The 15,414-nt window shown below is 43.6% G+C and overlaps 1 protein-coding gene across 3 annotated transcripts in view; it reads right to left on the bottom strand.

The window, feature by feature from the left end:
* Positions 1-917: 917 nt before the first annotated feature.
* dcakd (dephospho-CoA kinase domain containing) overlaps positions 918-15,414 on the bottom strand; it is a 33,656-nt gene continuing 19,159 nt past the window's right edge. For all 3 annotated transcript variants that reach the window (XM_072561918.1, XM_072561919.1, XM_072561920.1), the window contains exons 4-5: positions 4,153-4,240; positions 918-3,274 (exon numbers count right to left, since the gene is read on the bottom strand). In XM_072561918.1, the coding sequence (XP_072418019.1) occupies positions 2,989-3,274; positions 4,153-4,240 (374 nt within the window). In that variant the 3' untranslated portion in view covers positions 918-2,988. The remainder of the gene's footprint in view (positions 3,275-4,152; positions 4,241-15,414) is intronic.

Genomic DNA, 15,414 nt, shown 5'->3' with positions numbered 1-15,414 from the left:
CCTGATTGCTCTTGTGAATGGGGCGCAGTGTGGGTTTCCTCTAGGTTCCCCAGTTTCCTCCCACATTCCAAAGACCTGCAGGTAAGGTGGATTGGCCATGCTAAACTGCCCAGTGTCTAGTGGTGTGTAGACTAAGTGGATTGGCCATGGGAAATATAGGGTTACAGGGCTAGGATAAGGGGAAATGTTCTTGGGAAGGTCAGTGCGGACTTGGCGGGCTGAATGGCCTGCTTCCACACTGTAGGGATTCTATAATTCTAATGTGAAACACCCACAAAATGATAAGGGAGCTCTCCACTTGTTCTTGCTACTCTTTATATTAACAGCTACAGAAACAGAACATTTTTCCTTTACTTGCTGTACGCAAATTAGTAAACACCTTTCCCTGTAGTGCAATAAATGAAAACAGTTCACTGGCTGTAAGGAGTTTTAAGACTCCTTCAGCAGAAGACAAATGATAACTGTTTAGCCTGAGCTGTGATTTGTCATGATATATGTGAATCTCTCGGTGTTTGCAGTATTCAGTGTCTGGCCCAGCTAAGCTGCAGAAGGAGGTCATTGAATGAAAGCTAGCCACCGGGAGTTCAGCAAAACTGGGACTTAGTACTTAGGAGAAATGGTCGACACAACTTCTTAGCATTGAAGCTTGTCCCATTGGTTGTTCTTTCAGCATGGCATTGATAATGTGGCCTGCCTACAGCACTTTGATCTGATTACACAGCTGACCTTGCCCTGTTGTTACTCTCAAGGGAAAGAAAGTGCCAAATGTCATCAGCTCACAACAGTTCAAAATGTTATCCACAATGACAGATACTGCAGGAGGCAGTTTCTTAAATATTAGTTTAAAACGAATGACATCAGCAAAATGCAAAATAATTTCAACAAATCTTTCAGCCTCAAATTCCATTCCTTTCAAATTGATTCAAACACAGGACAATGCTGGTTTATTTATACATGTCAGACATTTTACAAAGACAAATTTAGGGAAAGAAACTCAATTAAAAATTTCCTATGATGGCAATTACAGAGAATGCACATGTGGGAAACAGGTCGATGTCTCTATACACTTAGGATATTGTGGGGCTTAAAGTAGATTGACAGAAACTGAAGCTGTAAAGCCCTAATGTTTGATTTTAATCTCTGTCTGTCATTTGTCCTGAAACCAAGAATGGTGCTTGAAATGGCAAGGACACTCGTTATCTCTGGGGATATTCCACTTGAGCACATTTTGACAATTTAGGTCTTTTGACTTTGACTGCAAATGGGCCGTCTTATGAACGAGAAGTCATACAGCCGTATTATTTCAGGGAAGCAAGAAATGTTCCTACTCAAAAATACCTGAGTCAGTGCAAGTCGAGATAGTCAATTTCAGCTAGCAGGCAATGATGTTACCACAGACACCAGCTTCCCTGGTGCTTGGGGTGCTGGTGGGGGTGGGCAGTGTTCGAATAACTGTTATTTTGGACCCCATTCCAATGTTAGCCAATAACAACATGGCAGTCTGATGTGAAATTGCCTACATTTGGCTAGGTGGCAATCACAACTCAGATTAAGAATGATTACTTGGGCATGTAATTGGAGAGTGATAGTACCTGGGAAGCCACTCCTGAGGACTAGTTCAGGGGAAGGAAAACCCTGGAGACTGTGGCAGCAGTAGGGAAGTAACTTGCTGAAAAGATCCCGATGAATGTATAAATCTTTATCTGATTGGAGACCTGTAGATTTTATCCAGCCTATTATCCAGTCTGAACAAAACACCATGACAGATAGTCAGTAGACTGATACAATGAATAGAAATCCTCCAAGAAACTTTAGATGTGAAACTGGCAATAGGGTAAACTTGACAATGGCAGGCTGGCAGCCTCTTTTTCACTTTGCCTGATTTGCATCAACGTTAATGGATAGAGTAAATTAGGGCTTGGGCCTTGATGTTATTGCCAAAGGTCAACAGCACCCACTATATTTGCATAACATTAACTCAGCAGAAAGATCCATGTCAGGGCTTTCTACATCATTTTTAAAAATGAAACATCAAAAGAGAGAATTCTTCCATATAATATTACAACGTTGTTCATTTAGTATGTGATTGTTGTTGTTTATTCCACACTATTTGGAGGAATTAGCATACTGCTGATCCAATGTATAGTGACAGAGAATTTAGAAAACATATTCATTTTTCTGATTTCTCATATAGTAAAATTGTCCACTTTGAGTGGACATTACTAGATTGAAACCCAATGGATAAAATAAAGCCCAGCACTTAAAATGAATCATCACGATCTGAGAACACCTACCTTGCTTGACTGGCAAATGTATATGACAATAGTGAACTAGAAAGAAAGCACAGCAATTGTGGTTAAGTGACAATTCCCACACTGTGCCACCATATGCATTATATATGCCCCGAGCAAGTTGCACTTCTTTTATAATAAACTGGCAGTACGTTGAAAGTTCCAGTTTTCACTTCCTGTGATGACATTGTCTTGCCTCAGATTCATCTCAGTTATTACAGTTAAAGCAGCAGCCATGGTGCCCATTCTCAATGGATCACAGAGTGCAACTTACTGAAGATCAGATTTCAGAAACATCCCTCAAGTGCTCACTCAGATTAAACAAAGTTAGCAACAGCCAGTCACTTGTCTTTGATATCCGTAAAAGTTGCAGTGAACAGCAATACTGCAAGAAAGTCTATACCCTAAAAAATCCATTACTTGATTGCTTTTTCTGAAGCACCAAAATTTGAAGCAGGATTCTGAGTATCCATAGTTTAGGCAATGGTCTCGTCAGTGTTGGTCTCTGCAGTGTTGGAGATAGATAATGGTAATGACAATTATCATGAGAAGAAAGGGAAAGAGAGGTAAAACTGAAGATCATTCAGTAAGCAGCACTTCCAACCAGTGTTTCATTCTCCAGTCTTACAAAGGATCTTCTCACGGGAAAACGAAGCACCTGCCCTGACCTTAACTCGGTCTGGAGCAAATCTTCATATTAAAAAATGCACCTTTTCATAAATATGCAGAGGAGGCCTCCGATTCCTGTCAGAGTGACTAAAGCTAGTAACCGGACCGCTAAGAAGTCCAGCGAGTCTTCAAGCTGAGTGTGCAGTTTGCAAACCTGCCGGTAAGTACTGGCACTGTCACCAGAGTTATCAATCACGTGGTTTGCCAGCTTCCGCTTCTGCTCCAATGGCATTTGCGCACCAATGCGGCGCTCTGCCTCCGCCTGCATCAAATGATTTCGTTTCATCAACCGGGTCAGCTGGCTCTGAGGGTCACTGCAACACAATAAACAAAGCAGTCAGCCAAATGTCACAAGCATAGCCATACTGACACAAGACATCACCAAAAGGGCTAGGCAATTGGATTTTGTTTTACTTTACAAGGAACAAGATGCTATGATCTGGAAGGTTAACCTACAATTCCCACATTATGCCACCACTGGCATAGCCTGAAAGCACTTTCAGTAATAACTTTCAAACATCAAGTGGATAGATATTTGAAAAGAATTACAAGACTATGGAAAAGAACAGGAGGAAGTGGTAATAATGCTTTACAAAGAGATACAATTATAAAGCACAGATAGAACAGGTTAAGTTGCTACGTTTTGCACTGTATTATTCTACAAATTACTCATCACTTTTGATTTTGTTATCTGAGTCAATCAACAAGTAATTTAAGTGGTGTGGTACTAAGTTATATCAAGCAGGAAAAAACAAGTCTCGTTCCTGGTATGTGTTGTGTGATCTGAGCAAAAACTAACAGTTGAAGCATTTAGTTAAGAAAAGGGAAAAATTAAGACTTGGACAGGTTTCCTATTCCCACTTGTTTTGTATCATCCCCAACTTTCAATGACCCATCCTGTAAAGCGCTTTGTGCAGTATTTTTCATGCATTAAAGACCAGCTGACATGCACTCCCTGGGCATGGAAAATAGTGTTCAGGCTACAATGCCTTCATACTGACCCCAAAATTATGACCCCCCAACAGTTTGCTTTTAGAATAGTCAATATATTGGACACCTTTTTAAATATCAATTTCAACTAGGGTAAATGTCAGAGACAAAGTATAGGGTGTTCATAATTCTTTGGCATATAGACTACTGAGTATGATCAATGACAATACTAGTAGGTTTAAGCAGATTTACATAAACTTACCAATAAACAACAACAGTATGCTTCATAAACCTGAGCAACTTGTTAGTCTCAAACAAGAGTGGAACATCAAGGATAACATACCGGTATCCTGCAGATAAAAAAAAGGTCACACTACTATTTCGTATGCTCACTCTTGTTATATGCCAGGCAAAATGAATCAGTTTTTAGCCTGTGCAGTCTCAGACACCATTGTTTATCAACAGATTACAATTTAAGACAGAAAATCCAAACAGAATGGTAGATTGATGAGGAGACTCAGCAGCACTGTGGCCTTTTTGCCACTTTCACGAGTTAGAATCAAGACTGCGGCCTCAACTTTGCATTCAAGAACATGTGCAATACCCTTTGACTCGCTTCTTAATCAAGTATCCATCTACCTCTGTATTAAAAATATCCTATGATCTTTCCTTCATCATTCTCTGAGGAACGAAAGTTCCACAGACTCTCGGAAAATAATTCTCATCTCTTTCTTCAATAGGAGACCTATTTTCCTTTGAAACTCTCCCCTATTCTAGATCTCCACAAGGAAAACATCCTTTCAGATTTAAAATATCCCCAGCATCTTCTGTGTTTCAATAAGGCCAGCTTTCATTCTTCTAAACTCCAATGGTTAAAAACTAAGCTCGTCCAAACTTTCCTCTTCAATAATCCCCTCATTCCAGGAGTCAGTCGAATGAACTTCTGAAAAGCTTCTGTTGCAATTGTTCCCTTTCTTAAATAAGGAGACAAAAACTGTGCACATTGTTCAGACTTGGTTTCGCCAATATCATGTAAAACTGTCGTAAACATGCCTACTTTTATACTCCATTCCCCTTGCAAGGGGCATTTTGCCTTCTTAATCACTTGCTGTACCTGCATACTAATGCTGAGAAATTCATGTACCAAACATATAGATCCCTCAGTACCTCAGAGTTCTACAATTTAAACAATATGCTACATTTTTATTCTTTTTGACAAAGTATGCAAGTTCACATCTTCTGACATTATATTTCATGTGCCCAAACTTTCAGCTATTCTCAATGTATTTACACACTTAGCAGACTCACAACTTAATCTCCTACGCATCTTGATGTCTTCAGCAAATTTAGCTACCATATATTTAGTTCCTTCAACCCAGTCACTGGCATCAACTGTAAATAGTTGAGGTTGCAGCACTGATCCCTATGGCAGTTCATTTATTACATCTTGCTAACCTAAATATGACACATCTGTACAGACTTTCCTTCCTGCCTGATCCAGATTGCCAATGGCTTCCTGCAAGCCCAAACATCCCAAATTCCTTTACCTGTCTCTGTAGCATTAGTCGTCAGCATGTTCAGCTGTTATCTGAAAATTTGATGACTCGAGACCACCTAGGAACAGAGGTTTCGGTGGCACGGTGGCTCAGTGATCAGCACAGCTGCCTCACAATGCCAGGGAACCAGCCTTAGGTGACTGTCTGTGAGAGGTTTGTACATTGTTCTCGTTCTGTTTGGGTTTTTGCCAAATGATCCAGTTTCTTCCCACAGTCCAAAGGTAAGCAGGTTAGGTGGATTGGCCATGCTAAATGGCCCATAGTCACCAAGGTTCTGCAGGCTAAATGGATTAACCATGAGAAATGCTATTGGGTTATGAGAATAGGGTGGGAGGGCTAGGTCTGGATGGGATGCTCTTCATAGGGTTAGTACAGACTTGATGGGCTGAATGGCGTCCTTCTGTACTGTAGGGATTCTGTGATTGAAAATGTTTAACAACTTAGCAGTCACAACTCTCTGGGACCAATCTGGATCCCAGGAAGCCTCATAGCTTCAGGTTAAACACAGGCAAGGAGACTTCTGATTATCACGTACTGTCCTCCCTCTGCTGGTGAATCGGATAGGCAATGGCTTAGTGGCATTATCACTAGATTATTAATCCAGAAAGTCAGATAATGTTCGGGGGGGGGCCCAGGTTTGAATCCCACCACGGCAGAGTGTGGAATTTGAATTCAATAAAAAAAAACTGGAATTAAGAATCCACTAATCACCATGAAATCACTGTCATTAGTCAAAAAAAACACTCATCTGGATCATTAATGTCCTTCAGGAAAAGCAATCTGCCCTCCTTACCTGGTCTGGCCTACATGTGACTCCAGACCCACAGCAATGTGGTTGACTCTCAACTGCCCTCTGAAATGGCCTAGCAAGCCATTCAGCTATACCAATTGCTGCAATGTCCCAAAGAAATGAAACTTAACGGATCACCTGGCATTGATCTAGGCAGTGGAAAAGACAATGGCAGAAACGGCCCTGTCAACCCTACAAAGTCCTCCTTACTAACATCTAGAGGCTAGTGCTAAAATTAGGAGAGATGTCTCACAAGCAACAGCTTGACATTGTCCATAAGGTATGATTCCGTGAGTATGACTGAGTCCCAGACACCACCACTGCTATCCTTGGTCATGGACAGGCAGGACAGAACCAGCAGAGGGGGTACCACAGTGTCATACAGTTGGGAGGAAGTTGCTCAGGGAGTCCTCAACATTGACTTTGGACCCCATGAAGTCTCGTGGCTTCAGGTTAAACACAAGCAAGGAAATTTCCTGATTACCACATATCATCCTCTCTCAGCTGATGAATCGGTATGCCTCCATGTTGATCAACACTTGGAAGAAGCACTGAGGATGACAAGGACACAAAATATACTCTGGATGGGGGATTTCAATCTCCATCACCAAGAGTGGCTCAGTACAAATATTACTGATTGAGCCTAAAGGACACAGCTGCTAGGCTGGGCCTGTGGCAGGTGGTGAGAGAACCAACAAGAGGGAAAAACATTCTTGACCTCATCCTTACCAATCTGCCAGCTGCAGAAGCATCTATCCATGACAATATCAATAAGAGTGACCACCGCACTGTCCTGTGGAGACAAAGTCCTGCCTTCACATTGAGAATAATTTCCTTATGTTTTGTGGCACTATCACTGGACTAAATGAAACAGACTTTGAACAGATATAACAAATCAAGACTGGGCATCCAGGATGCACAGTGGGCCATCAACAGCAGCACAATTGTAATCCAGTATAATCTGCTACCTCATGGCCTGGTTAACCCCTCACTCAATCATTACCATCTAGTCAGGGGATCAACCCTGATTCAATGGAGAGTGCAGGAGGGCATGCCAGGAACATAACCAGGCATACCTAAAGATCAGGTGTCAATCTGGTGAAGCTTCCAAAAAGAACTATCTGCATGACAAACAGCATAAGCAGCAAGTAGTAGAGCTAAGTGATCCCACAGCCAACAGATCAGATCCAAACTTTGCAGTCCTGCTACATCCAGTTTTGAACGGTGGTAGACGATTAAACAACTCATTGGAGGGGGGATTCAAGATGGCGGCAATCAGCCTTGCTGAGCTCTGCAACCCCACCCAGGGCAGTAATTTTTTTTTACCCCACCTTAGTTTTTTTGAAAAAAATTATTGTTAAACGGTAATACAACCACTTAAATCCTTTTCTGAGCATGTGAGACTGACTAAGGGGAGGCAAAGGGCCAAGTCTCAACACTCGGGACATTCGCCAAAAACAGGGGGCAGGCCAGAGACTGCAATTGGGGAAGCAGCTGCAGCTCCCTCGGCAGCTGTGAAAGAAATTCCTGCCCAGCCGAACATTGCGGAAGAACTCGAAGCGATCCGACAGCTGATCCGGGAGATGAGGGAAAAAACTCGTAATCGACCGAAGCCCATCTTAGCCATGCTGCAAAAGCATGAGAAGGAGTTGGAAGGGCTCAGGATGCGAGTTGAAGAGGTTGAGTGGTAGACTACAGCATCGGAGACTGAGGTCAAATCCTCGGCGGGGTGGATCCAAGCCCTTCAGAAACAAGGTTGGGCCCTGACTGAGCAAGTAGATGACCTGGAAAATCGAGGTAGGAGGAAGAAAATCCGGGTCGTTGGCCTGTCAGAGGGAGTAGAAGGTGGGCTGCCAGCAAGTTATTTTGAAGACTGGTTGCCATAATTTCACAGATGGGACGCCGAGACAGACCGGGTGAAGGCTGACAGAGCTCACCGGGTTGCAGTGCGCAGATCCGGTCAAGGTCAGCACCTCCACCCGGTTCTGATGTGATTTCGTGGGACAAGCAGAGAGTCATGGAAACTTGCAGAAGGTTGGGGGGGACCGTAGGCCCTGACCTATTGGGGAACTAAGATAATGTTTTTCCAAGGACTTTTCCGTGGCAGTGATTCATAACAGGAAATCGTTTGATGAGGCTAAGCGAAGGTTAAATGACCTTGGTATTCAATATTCGAAGAGATACCCAGCAGTGCTTTGTATTATTTACAAGGAGATGGTGGGGTCATTTGATTCCTTGGAGCAAGCCAAAAACTCTTGGACACTTTAAAATAGTGTAGATGTATTTATGGACATGGACAATAATGTCTGTGTTTTTTTTGTCTTGCCTTTATTTCATGTACTTTCACTCTTTTCCCAAAGTTGTTGTTGGTGGGTTTTTTCCCTCTCCGAGCTGGAGTAGGTGGGGGTATTTTGTGGCGGGGGGGGGGTGGGGGGGAGCGAAGAGTGCTCACTGTTTTTGTTGTACCTTTGTGTTTACACCATCCGTTGTTTGGTTTCTCCCATTGCTTGGGTTTGGAGTATGACTCAAGCTGAAAGAGGGGATGGAGGGGTGTGTGGGAAATAAAAGCGCCCTCTGTGGGCAGGAGGTAGAGTCCCCCATTAAGTGCTTTGTGTGTTTTGTAGTTAGTTTTTTTTGGTAAATAGAGTCTATAAGTCTCCTTTCGAGTATGCTCAATGTGTTGCAAGATTAATTCTTCCTCTCGGCAGGTCAAAGGTGATTGGAGAGGATCGTGGTTAGCAGCATTCTTAAATGGTGCACCTGGAATATCAGAGGAATTCATTAGGCCAGTTAAAAGAGAAAAGGTGTTGTCGAGCGGAGTAGAGAGTGGATGTTGCCCTTTTGCTGGAGACTCATCTCAATGACAAGGAACACGAAGTTACAGCAGGGCGAGTTTGATTGGGTGTTTTTCTCAGCTTTTAGTAATCGAGCAGGGGAGTGGCAATACTCATCTAGAAAGGTCTCCCATTTAATTTAATGGATTGTATTAAAGATGAGCATGGTCAGTTTGTTATTCTTAAAGCCCTTACGCATGGCGAGGAATATGATATTTTGAGTGTCTACTGTCCTCCGGCCCACCTTGTTACATTTCTGAATGATGCACTAAGCTGATGGCCTTGGCATCCTGGCATATAATTTTGTGTGTGTGTGTGGGGGGGGGGGGGGGGGGGGAGTGGGGGTGGGGGGAGGGGGAAGAGAGCTGGTGATGGGGGGAAAAGAGACTTTAATTGCGTTATAGATCCTGTGCTAGAGAAAATGCCCAAAGGCCCCCTAGACCTTTCTTCACAATCTAAGCAGTTGGGTGATGTGTGTCTGGAACTGGTTGGTAGACGCTTGGAGACATTTACACCCTATGGGCAGAGATTTTACATTGTTTTCCAATTCTCATAAATGCCACACAAGGATTAGCAACTTTCCCTTGTGAAGCAGAGGCTGTTTGAGCATGGTGATAGGCCGGGTAAATATTTGACATATTTGGTCAGGAAGAAAAATGCCTCCCAGTCTATTGCTTCTATTCGGGATGGGAATGGGACTCTTACTTACGATGTTAAAAAGATCACTGAGGCGTTTCAGAGGTTTTACTCTGAACTTTACCAGTCTGAATGCTGTGAGGATAGATGAGATAAGGTGGAGTTTTTTTTAGGAATCTGGATCTTCCTGGTGCGTCTGCTAAACAGGCATCTCTCCTTAGTGCTAGCTTAACTGCCCAAGAGATACAGGAGGCAGTGAGGCAACTTCAAAGTGGTAAGCCACCTGGTCCTGATGGTCTTCCCAGTGAGTTTTATAAAGAATTTATAAAGGTACTATCAGGACCGATGCTAAACATGTGTAACTATTCACAGTCGGGGTTGCCTCCCTCCATCCTTAAGACAGGCGAATACCTCCCTTATCCTCAAGAAAGGGGAGACCTTGGAAGACTGTGCTTCTTACAGACCCATCTCATTTTTAAACTCCGATTTTTAAAATTTTATCAAAGACTCTGGCATTGAAGTTGGAAAGGATGTTGCCCTCTATTGTTAAGGAGAATCAGCCAGGGTTTTCGATCTTCTAAAAATGTTAGGGGACTGCTTAACGTGATTCAAGTGTGCCAGCAGCAATCGGATCAAGGGTTGCTGATTTCCATGGATGCGGAGAAGGCATTTGACCAGGTGGAATGGCTGTATCTGTTTTAAACTCTGGAGCGGTTTGGCCTGGGTGAAGTGTTTACTAGATGGGTAAGGGTCCTTTACAGTGATCCTCTGGCTGTGGTTCTCCCTAATGGTATACGGTCTGATCATTTTAACATTGGTAGGGGGCAGTGGGCAAGCCTGTTCCTTCTCAAGTTTACTCATCACATTGGTGATTGAGCCGCTGGCAGAGGCCATTCGTTGGGACCCTTACATAGCTGCCCCAAAGGTGGGCTCGAAGGTGCATAAGGTCACATGATATGTGGATGATGTTCTCATTTCTCTTTCGAACCTGGCAGTTTTGGTGCCCTATTTGATACAGTGTGTTAATTCATTTGGCTTTTTCTCAGGTTACAAGACAAATTTTTCAAAATCTGAGGCTATGCCTATTGGGGCCGGGGGTTGGGGGGGTGGTCTTAGAGGAATACCGGATGTTGAAGGTGGGTGCCCCTTTAAGTGGGCAAAAGGAGGCTCTCTTTATTTGGGCCTTTCTGTTACCCCTCATTTTGATCAGTTATTCAAGGCTAACTTTGTTCATTTGTTTGACAACATTAAACAAAACGTTCAAAGATGGGGGGCCGTTTCCAATATCATGGCTAGGTCGAGTTGTTCTTATTAAAATGAATATTCTTCCTCGCTTATTATACCCTCTGCAGATGCTTCCATTGCTTTTTCCAAGACAAACGTTTCAGAATCTGAATGGTTGGTTTAGTTCTTTTCTATCTGGCACCATAAGTGGCCCCTTATCAAGCTTACAAAAGTGCAAATGCCCGAGGGGTTGGGAGGAGTGGACCTCCCGGACGTCAGAACACTTCAATTGAGCTCCCTTCTATCTTTTGAATGTGATTGGGCCTGTGAGGACTCGACTTTGATATGGTTGGATGTCGAGGCCTCCCAGGCAAAGTGTCCTCTCATTAACCTGCTGTTTCTGGACAAAATGAGGATAGTTACGGAACACTGCTGTTTTGGGCATCAACATGAAGGGCTTATGTCCGAAACATCAATTCTCCTGCTCCTCAGATGCTGCCTGACCTGCTGTGCTTTTTCAGCACCACACTCTCGACTCTGATCTCCAGCATCTGCAGTCCTCACTTTCTCCAAGTACGCCCTGTCCATAAAAAGCAGGGCAAATCCAACCAGGCCAATTATTGCCCCATCAGCCTACTCTTGATCATCAGTAAAGTGATGGAGGGTGTCATCAACAGTGCTAATCAAGCAGCACCTGCTCAGCGATGCCCAGTGTGGGTTTTGCCTGGGCCACTCAGTGTCATTCCAGCCTTGGTTCAAACACGGACAAAAAAGCTGAATTCAGAGGGGAGGTGAGAGTGACAGCCCTTGACATCTAGGTTGCATGCAACCAAGTGTGGCTTCAAGGAGCCCTAGCAAAGCTGGAATCAATGGATATCGGGGCGGGGGGGGGGGGCAAACTCTCCAGTGGCCAGAGTCATACCTGACACATTGGAAGACGGTTGTGGTTGTTGTAGGTCAGTCATCTCAGCTCCAAGACATCTCTGCAGGAGTTCCTCAAGGTAGGGTTCGAGGCTGCTTTATCAATGACCTTCCCTCCGTCATAAGGTAAGAAATGGGGTTGTCTGCTGATGATTACACAATGTTTAGAATTCGTGACTCCTCAGATACTGATGCAGTCCATGTTCAAAAGTAAGAAGATCTGAACAATATCCAGGCTTGGACTGACAAGTGGCAATTAACATTCACGCCACAAAAATGCCTGGATATGACCATTATCAATAAGAAACAATCTAACCATCACTCCTGACATTCACCACTAAATGCCCCACTATCAACATCCTGAGAGTTATCATTGATCAGAAACTTAACTGAACTCATCCCATAAAAGAAGTGGCTACAACAGCAGGTCTGAGGCTTGGAATATTGCAGGAAGTAACTCAGCTCCTGACTCCCAAAAGGCTGTCCACCATCTACATGGTACAAGTCAGGATAGTGACTGAGTATTCCCCATTTGTCTGGATGGGTGCAGCCCCAACAATACTCAAGAAGCTTAATACCATCCTGGACAAAGCAGCCCATTTGATTGGCAATACAGCCACAATAGATAAATGGAATGAGAGACAGATGGAGGAATTGTTACATGAAGTACAGAGGGTATATGTAAAAAGTATATGTTTCCATGTATGGAGTCAGCTATTACGAGGGGGCATAGCTTTAAATTAAGGGGTGGTAAGTATAGGACAGATGTTAGGGGTAGATTCTTTACTCAGCGAGTCGTGAGTTCATGGAATGCCCTGCCAGTAGCAGTGGTGGACTCTCCCTCTTTATGGGCATTTAAACGGGCATTGGATAGGCATATGGAGGATAGTGGGCTAGTGTAGGTTAGGTGGGCTTGGATTGGCGCAACATCGAGGGCCAAAGGGCCTGTACTGCGCTGTATTTTTCTATGTTCTATGTTCTAAGCATCCACTCCCTCCACCATTGACACTCAGTAGCAGCAGAGTGTACTATCTACAAGATGCACCGCAGAAATTCACCAAAGGATCCTGGGACAACACCTTCCAAACCCCCAACCACTTCCATCTAGAAGGACAAGGACAGCAGATATATGGAAACACTTTCAAGTTCCCCTCCAAGTTACTCATCATCATGACTTGGAAAAATATCACTGTTCCTTCATTGTTGCTGGGTCAAACTCCTGGGAATTCCCTCCCTTGTGGCATTGTGAGTCAACCTACAGCAGGTGGACTGTAGCAGTTCAAGAAGGCAGCTCCCCACCACATTCCCAAGGGCAACTAAGGGTAGGCAATAAATTTTGGCCAGCTAATGATGCCCACATCCCACAATGATGAGGATCGAGTGGTGGATGTGGTGTATATGGACTTCAGCAAGGCATTTGATAAGGTTTCCCATGGTAGGCTCGTTCAGAAGGTCAGGAGGAACGGGATACAGGGAAATTTAGCTGTCTGGATACAGAATTGGCTGGTCGACTGAAGACAGCAAGTGGTAGTGGAAGGAATGTATTCTGCCTGGAAGTCAGTGGTGAGTGGTGTTCCACAGGACTCTGTTCTTGGGCCTCTACTCTTTGTAATTTTTATTAATGACTTGGATGAGGAGATTGAAGGATTGGTTAGCAAGTTTGCAGATGACACAAAGGTTGGAGGTGTCGTTGCCAGTATAGAGGACTGTGGTAAGCTGCAGCGTGACATTGACAGGATGCAGAGATGGACTGAGAGGTGGCAGATGGAGGTCAACTTGGATAAATGCGAAGTGATGCATTTTGGAAGGTCGAACTTGAAAGTTGAGTACAGGATTAAAGACAGGATTCTTGGCTGTGTGGAGGAACAGAGGGGTCTTGGTGTGCAGGTACATAGATCCCTTAAAATTGCCACCCAGGTGGTCAGGGTTGTTAAGAAAGCATTTGGTGTTTTGGCTTTCATTAACAGGAGGATTGAGTTTAAGAGTCGTGAGATCTTGTTACAGCTCTATAAAACTTTGGTTAGATCGCACTTGGAATACTGTGTCCAGTTCTGGTCGCCCTATTATACGAAAGATGTGGATGCTTTGGAGAGGGTTCAGAGGAGGTTTACCAGGATGCTGCCTGGAATGGAGGGCTTATCTTATGAAGAGAGGTTGACTGAGCTTGGACTTTTTCATTGGAGGAAAGGAGGAGAGGAGACCTAATTGAGGTATACAAGATAATGAGAGGCATAGATAGAGTTGATAGCCAGATACATTTTTCCAAGGCAGAAATTGTTAACACGTGGGGTCATAGTTTTAAAATGTTTGGTGGAAAGTATAGAGGGGACGTCAGAGGCGGGTTCTTTACGCAGAGAGTTGAGAGAGCATTGCCAGCAGCAGTTGTGGAAGCAAGGTCATTAGGGATATTTAAGAGACTGCTGGACATGCATATGGTCACAGAAATTTGAGGGTTCATACATTAGGTTTACGTTACATGAGGATTAATGGTCGGCACAACATCGTGGGCTGAAGGGCCTATTCTGTGCTGTACTGTTCTATATTCTAAATGAATAACAACATTCACAGTGAAGAATTTCCTCATTTCAGTCCGAATGTTTGGCCTCTTTTCCCAAGCCTGTATCTCATAGTTTTAGACTCTCCAGTTAAAGGAAACATCCTGTCAACAACTCTATGTCAATCTCCCTCAGAATCACTAAGCTTCAATGAGATCACAATCCATTTTCCAAACCTCCAGAAACTCTGGACACAGAGAAACCAATTTCATTGCAGGAATTGATCTAGAGAACACAAAAGCAAAATAAAATAGATGGGGGAAATCAGAAATGAAACCAAGGCTGGAAATCACCAGCAGGTTAGGCAGCATTTGTGAAGATAACCACAATGAATCCAGCAGGTCAAAAATCTTTGCACTGGGCCGCTGCAATGGGACTGGAGCAAAGTTTGCGAGTGATGACTAAATGATTGAGTCCCTAGGAGAGGTGGGTGAATGAATGTCAAGAAAGAGGAATAGCAGATGGGTGACTGAATGGGTGAGTGAGGAAGTGAAAGTGGGAGAGGTGCACAAGTGAGCGAGGGATGAGTGGGTGAGTTAGTGGGTGGGTGAACGAGTGAGGGGTAGAAAATGAGTGAGTGGGAATTGTGCATGAGTGAGAGACTGAAAGGGTGGCTGGCTGAATGGGAAGGGTGATGTCAAGATAGACACAAATGTTTCTTTAAGTATATAAAAAGGAAGAGAGGGGCCAAATTGATCATAGGTCCCTGAGAGAACAAGGCTGGGAAATACTAATGGGGAACGAGGAAATGGCAGAGGTGTTGAATTAATACTCTATATCAGTCTTCACAGTAGAAGAGGTTAACCAAAGGACAAAAAGAAGAAAAGAAATAGATACAATAATTATCACAAGAGTAAAAATGCTAGGGAAATTAATGGGACTAAAGATTGACAAGTCCTAGGATACTAAAAGAAATACCTACAAAGATAGAGAATGTACTGGTAGTATTCTCCCAAGGATCCTTAGATTCTGGAAAAGTGACCAAGGAAAAGCAAAGTGCAACTCATG

Source organism: Chiloscyllium punctatum, chromosome 42 (genome assembly GCF_047496795.1).
Source record: "Chiloscyllium punctatum isolate Juve2018m chromosome 42, sChiPun1.3, whole genome shotgun sequence".
Lineage (NCBI taxonomy): Eukaryota > Metazoa > Chordata > Chondrichthyes > Orectolobiformes > Hemiscylliidae > Chiloscyllium > Chiloscyllium punctatum.
This window is presented reverse-complemented; position numbering and strand designations above follow the sequence as displayed.